The 6,627-nt window shown below is 30.6% G+C and overlaps 1 protein-coding gene across 1 annotated transcript; it reads left to right on the top strand.

Annotated features, from left to right (window-relative positions):
- Positions 1 to 1,731: 1,731 nt before the first annotated feature.
- Positions 1,732 to 5,071, top strand: LOC133784398 (protein STRICTOSIDINE SYNTHASE-LIKE 10-like). Its single transcript, XM_062223760.1, has 3 exons — positions 1,732 to 2,114; positions 3,271 to 3,534; positions 4,329 to 5,071. Exons 1-3 carry the CDS (start codon positions 1,822 to 1,824, stop codon positions 4,894 to 4,896), a joined length of 1,125 nt encoding a protein of 374 aa, XP_062079744.1. The 5' UTR covers positions 1,732 to 1,821; the 3' UTR covers positions 4,897 to 5,071.
- Positions 5,072 to 6,627: the final 1,556 nt, after the last annotated feature.

Below are 6,627 nucleotides of genomic sequence, written 5' to 3'. Positions count from 1 at the left end.
TAGTTTTTGAAGTTGAGAGTGACAACAAGAAATTATATATTATATGTTTAATGTAATATTCAATACTATAAGTGGATTTTAAATTTAAGTTTCGTGCTAGTTTATAAAAAGAACAATTTGCTGCTAATTGATAGTAGATTCTATTATATGTTTAATATGATATTATTTTAATAAATGGCTTTAAGTTTAATTGAATTTTATTTAAGTTATAAAACATATAATTTTATTATTTTTAAATAATTATTATTGTAAAATATTTCAAAAATATCCTATTTTAATTTTATCATTGTAAAATATCTTATTTTAATTTTTTTAAATATTTATTTTATTTTATTTAAGTTTAAATATATACAAACTACCGTTAAATATAAGAATATTCTGTTGAATATAAGAATATTCCGTTAAAGTTAACATTCAAAAAATAAAAAATTGTTAAAACTAAGAATTTCCGTTATCTACACATTTATTGTATAGAAGAGATATAGATATGTTATATTATACTATAAACAAGTAACGTGCAATGCACGTTTTTGTAGTTTATTTATAGAATTTATTAATTATTTTTATTAAATGTTGATTACTGTCATCTAAACTTCAAATAAATATTATCTTTTAATTAAATAATTTTTTAAAGTTTATGTTTGTTCTACTTTTTGAATTTGGGAGTGATAACAAAAAATTATATATTATATGTTTAATATAATATTAAATATTATACATGAATTTTAAATTTAAGTTTCTTGCTAATTTTTTTTAAAAAATAATTTGTTGCTAATTGACAGTAGATTTATATTATATGTTTAATATGATATTATTCTAATAAGTAAGTTTAAGATTAATTAAATTTTATTTAAGTTATAAAACGTATGATTTTATTATTTTTAAATAATTATCATTGTAAAATATCTAAAAAAATATCATATTTTAATTTATTTAATTATTTATTATTAATAAATAATTATCATTGTAAAATATCTAAAAAATATCGTACTTTAATTTGTTTAATTATTTATCATTTTTAAATAATTATTATTGTAAAATATCTCAAAAATATCATATTTTAATTTTTTTAATTATTTATTTAATTTTATTTAAGTTTAAGTGATATTTACAAACTAACATTAAATATAAGAATATTCTATTAAAGTTAACATTAAAAAAAATAAAAAAACCGTTAAAACAAAGAATTTATATTATCTACACATTTATTATATAGAAGAGATATAAATTTTAATGTTTGAAAAAAAAAATTAAAAGGTAAAGTTGTATTTTTGAAAAATAAAATCTCAAGCTGTAGAAATATTAAAAAATGAAAATTAGGTATTTTTCAAAATATCTTTTTGTTTAGGTATCTTTACATGTTTATCACAAAACCGTACAGAGTGAGGATTCTTTTACGAAACGAGGCGAAGGTTGGACCAAACTCCTAACCTCTATTCCTCGTCCGAGTGATTACTATAGTTTTTTTTTTCTTAAGTATAACAAAAAAAAAACAAATATTAAAAAATCTTCTACACAAAAATCAATAGAAGATTGGATAATTTATCATTACTAACAGAAACAAAATTACATTCAAAACAAATAATATATTATTTATAATAATATATATTAGAACATAGATATTTAATAATGAAGAAATATTTTAGCACAGCGTGCTTATTCACGTCCACGTGAAGAACTGAACTTGCGTTGATTTCAAAAATAATAATAATCATAATTCCTGGAGTAATAGCCCAAGGGCCCCATAGAAAGTCAACCTCACGATCGAGTCGCTGAGCCTCGCTCAATAGTCTGACTCGTTTTGGGCTCACGCAGTCAGCCATGAACTCCAAGCTCGTACTCACGGCGGCTTATTTAGTCGTGCTGGCCGTCGTGTTGGCCATCTATCAAGATCCTTCCCGCATCAATTTCCACGCGCCTCCGCCCATACCCGGGTCCCGCGATGACCTCCACACGGCTCAGATAGTCAATGTCACGGCAGCGGTGGGCCCCGAGAGCCTCGCTGTCGACCCAAGGGGACGGGGTCCGTACGCCGGGGTCGCCGATGGCCGGATCCTCAGGTGGGAAGGAGACGGCCTTGGCTGGTCAGAGTTTGCTGTCACCTCTTCTCATAGGTAATAATAATAACATCATATTTAATTAATTGGCTTATTTATTTATTGCTTTTGATTTTGAAAAATGTTCTCTCAGTTGAGTAACATCGATTAACGAATTCAGTTTAGTTTTGTATTTTTTCCGGGATGAAATTTCACCATATATAAGTAGTATTTTAAGAAACTATTGCGTTTATTAGGGGTGTTCGTAGTGAGTTTGGTGCGGTTTTTCTCTAATTTTTTTTACCATACCGCATATGCGATTTGAACAATTTTTCAAACTGCAATTCGCACCGTATAGACTTTAAACCGCATAAACCGCACCAACCGCACAGCAAAAATATAGTGTGGTGTGGTGCGGTTTTGGCAGTTTATACATATAGCTAAATAATTTAACAATTAAATATTATAATTAAGAAATATTCATAATAAATCTCATAACCATATAGTGATTAACAAAATAATTAAATGTACAACAAGCTAATAAACTCTAAGCAAAACAATAAAAATATAACAAACTAATAACAAATAAAAAATATAATATAAAAGTAAATATTATTTTAATTAAGGAAGAACATCTTTAGATTGAAGTAGAATATGTGTTAGCATCCTATGAAATATTATATTTCTTTCTAGATATTGTGTATATTATATTATATAAATATTTATGCATTAACTTTAAATGTAGTAAAATTGAAAAAAAAAATATAGAAAGTTAATATATATAATGACGCGGCACGGTGTGCTTTGAACCGCATTTATAAAATTTAAAACCTCAAACTGCACCGCACCATGCGTTTGGCAAAAATACAAACCGCAACCGCACCGCAAACAGTTCTAAACCGCAAATTGCGGTGTGGTGTGGTGCGGTGTAAGCGATTCGTGTGGTGTGGGCGGTTTTATGAACACCCCTAGCGTATATAATCCTAGAAATATTAGTGGCAAAAGTACATAAATTATTACTTTGCAGGTACTTAATAAACAACTATGTATGTACTTTTGACAGGAAAAACATAACTGCAAATACCACATATTACTATTATTGTGTTTATGGAGTATTATTATTTATAGAAATAGCATATCTCTAAAGAAATTAAGTTGAATGGGTAAGTGTGTAGTATATTAATATGATAAAAATAAGTGGAAATTTTGTGGTTTTGATATGAAAATGGTGTAGGGAGGAGTGTGTAAGAGTATTTGCACCAGAAATGGAGCACATATGTGGGAGGCCTTTAGGACTAAAGTTCCATAAGAAGACAGGAAACCTATACATTGCAGATGCTTATTTTGGGCTTAGAGTGGTCGGCCCAAATGGAGGTTTGGCTGCTCCTTTGCTCACTCATGTTCATGGTCAACCTCTTCTTTTCACCAATGATATAGACATTGATGAGGATAAGGATCTCATTTACTTCACCGATTCAAGTACAACCTTCCAAAGAAGGTAATATAATTCATTCAACTCATTTATTATAATTGACATTATTATCTTTCTCTTTTACAAAAAGAAAGTTCAAATTAGTTTCATTCATTCAAATTAATTCAACTAATTGTCAAATGATGTTCATAGACATATACTAATGATATTACACTTGTTTTTGCAAGAAGAGGTCCCAAATTCAAATTCTCCTCCCCCCAATATAAAAAAAAAAGAAAATTTTGTCACATGCTAAATATACTAGTGGTACTGATTTTTGTTACATATTTAATGTTTCTAATTTTTATTGATATTAGAAATGGTCTCACCTAGAAACAATATAGAAAATACAATATCTTTATAAAGTAAAAAAATTATTACAAATAATACCAATTCATTTTATGTTTAAACTTTATTCCTATACATTTGAAATGTCTTTCTTTTCCAATTTATAATTATGAATGAGCAAGTGTTTGTTTGTTAAATTCATTTATTATAATTGGCATATTCTCTTTTACAAAAAGTTCAAATTGATTTCATTCATATAGACTGATTTGTTCTAATTGTGTTCTATGTCAAATGCTAAATATAGTAAATGGTGCTCGTTTTGTATTCTTTCTTAATTTTTATTTAATGTTTAAACTCTTTTATATATCAAAATTAGTCTCACATGGAACAATATGGGAACACAATACTCTTATAAAGAAAAAGATTACTTAACTTAACATCAATTAGCTGTAAGTTAAAACCACAATATTATTAATTAAAAATGTCTTTCCCTTCCAATTTATAATATTGGATGAGCTAATATTTTTTTGTAGGCAATTCTTCTCATCTGCTATGAGCGGAGACAAGACCGGAAGATTATTGAAATACAACATTTCAAGCAAAGAGGTAACAGTCTTACTAAAAGACCTTGCTTTCGCGAATGGTGTAGCTTTGAGCAAAGACCGCTCTTTCGTTCTAGTCGCTGAAACAACAAATAGCAGAATCCTCAAGCTGTGGCTCCATGGCCCGAATGTTGGCAATGTTGATGTCTTTGCTAAGCTTCCAGGGTATCCAGACAATATAAGAAGGAACCAAAATGGAGAGTTTTGGGTTGCCTTACATTCCAAAAAGGGAGCTATATCAAACTTGATTGTTTCTAAATCTTGGACTGGAAACATTTTGTTAAAGCTTCCTTTAAGTGTTAAGCAATTGCATTATATTATGGGAGGAAAGGCCCATGCCACTGCTATCAAGTTAAGTGAAGATGGAAATGTTTTGGATGTTTTAGAAGATTGTGAAGGAAAGAGACTAAGGTTTATTAGTGAAGTGGAGGAAAATAAAGGAAAGTTATGGATTGGGTCGGTCCTTATGCCTTTTATTGGCATTTATAACTTGCATTAGGAAAACTAGTATTAAGCCCAAGAATTGTTAAATTTTTGGTACTTAGAAGTTATGAATATTATTATTATAAGGGATATTTGCGGCAATAATGCCTATGTAGTTCATTTTGTAGCACTTAAATGCTTATGTAAAATTTTTGGCGGCAATAATGCCTACCGTTAATGTTTTGTTGCAATCGTTGGTCCCTGAGCCGTTAGAGGTATACAGCGTACACGTGGCATAAACCGATTGGGTTAAATTATTAAATTTTAAAAAAATAAATAAATATATTTATAGAAAATATTTTCAAATAATTAAATAATTAAAAAATATTTTCAAATAATAAAAAATTAAAATAGATATGTTAATCGTTTCAAGCAAAAAATTAAATAAATCTGATACTACCAATTTGTTCATCTTCTTCTCAAGAAATTTTCATCATCATCACAACCAAATCCCCGTTGCCCAGATCGTTGTTTGACCAAGCCCCACAAGTCGACATCGTCCCTGAGGTCTTTCATCGTCTTCAAATCTCATTCTCAGATTTCAGCTAGGAAATTACCCAAACCAATATAATCTGGTAAATTACCCAAACCCATATCTATAATCTTCAAATGTTCATAATCTGGTAAAAAATGAATTAAAAAACCAATGAGCTTTACTCAATCATTTCAGAAAGAAAAAAATCAGAGAGAAAAAAGGAGTCTCCTCAGATCCACTGAAGAGCTTTACTCAAGACCCATTGTTCTTGAAGCCCAGACCCAAGAGCCAACTCCGGCGTCCCTTCCTCAGATCTACAGCAACCGAAGTGCAGAAGAAAGAAGATGGAAGATGGAAGGTCAACGGCAACAACCTTCTGTGGTTGTCGTTGCTGGAGAAGAAAAAAGATGGAAGATTGGTTCCTGGATCAGTACTCCCTTCGCCCCCGACGAAGAAGACGCCGAGCTTCAGATCTGGAAGTCCACCTCCACTTTGGGAAGAAGAGGCCGACGGAGAAGACGTGCATCTGGAGAAGACGGAGAAGACGTCGAGCTACGTGGCTGTGCATTTGGAGATCGAGCCAACCAACGCCGACACGAGATGCATGGTCGGATTCTTGTGCCTGGAACAGTGGGCGTGCTTCACTGAAGTGGTGTGCCGGGGGCGGTGGTGATCGGATTGGAGGCAGCAGCTGGGGAGTTTGTGAAGAAGAAAACGTGAAAACAGACCCAATTTTTTGTTTCTTTATTATTTTTTTTTCTCTTTTATCTTTTCTTTTTATAAATTTAAAATTTAATAATTTAACCCAATCGGGTTATGCCACGTGTACGCTGTATACCTCTAACGGCTCAGGGACCGACGATTGCAACAAAACATTAACGGTAGGCATTATTGCCGCCAAAAATTTTACATAAGTATTTAAGTGCTACAAAATGAACTACATAGGCATTATTGCCGCAAATATCCCTTATTATAATACCTCTCATGTCTATTCAAACGTTCATTCTCCCAACCATTTGAACTCATTTATTAGTGTTGCACAAATACCCTAGGGAATGGAGAAGTGGACTAGAACATTTTCCCATCCCTAATGATGGGTCGAAGCAAGGTCGAGAGTGGTACTCCCACCCTTTCCCCACCATCGATTAATGTTATCCATATTATATTATATCTCTTTTATATAATAAGTTTGTAGATAATGGAATTTTTTTTATATTTAATAGAATATTCTTATATTTAACGGTAGTTTGTAAATACTTAAACGTAAATAAA

Source organism: Humulus lupulus, chromosome 6 (genome assembly GCF_963169125.1).
Source record: "Humulus lupulus chromosome 6, drHumLupu1.1, whole genome shotgun sequence".
Classification (NCBI taxonomy): Eukaryota; Viridiplantae; Streptophyta; class Magnoliopsida; order Rosales; family Cannabaceae; genus Humulus; species Humulus lupulus.
This window is presented reverse-complemented; position numbering and strand designations above follow the sequence as displayed.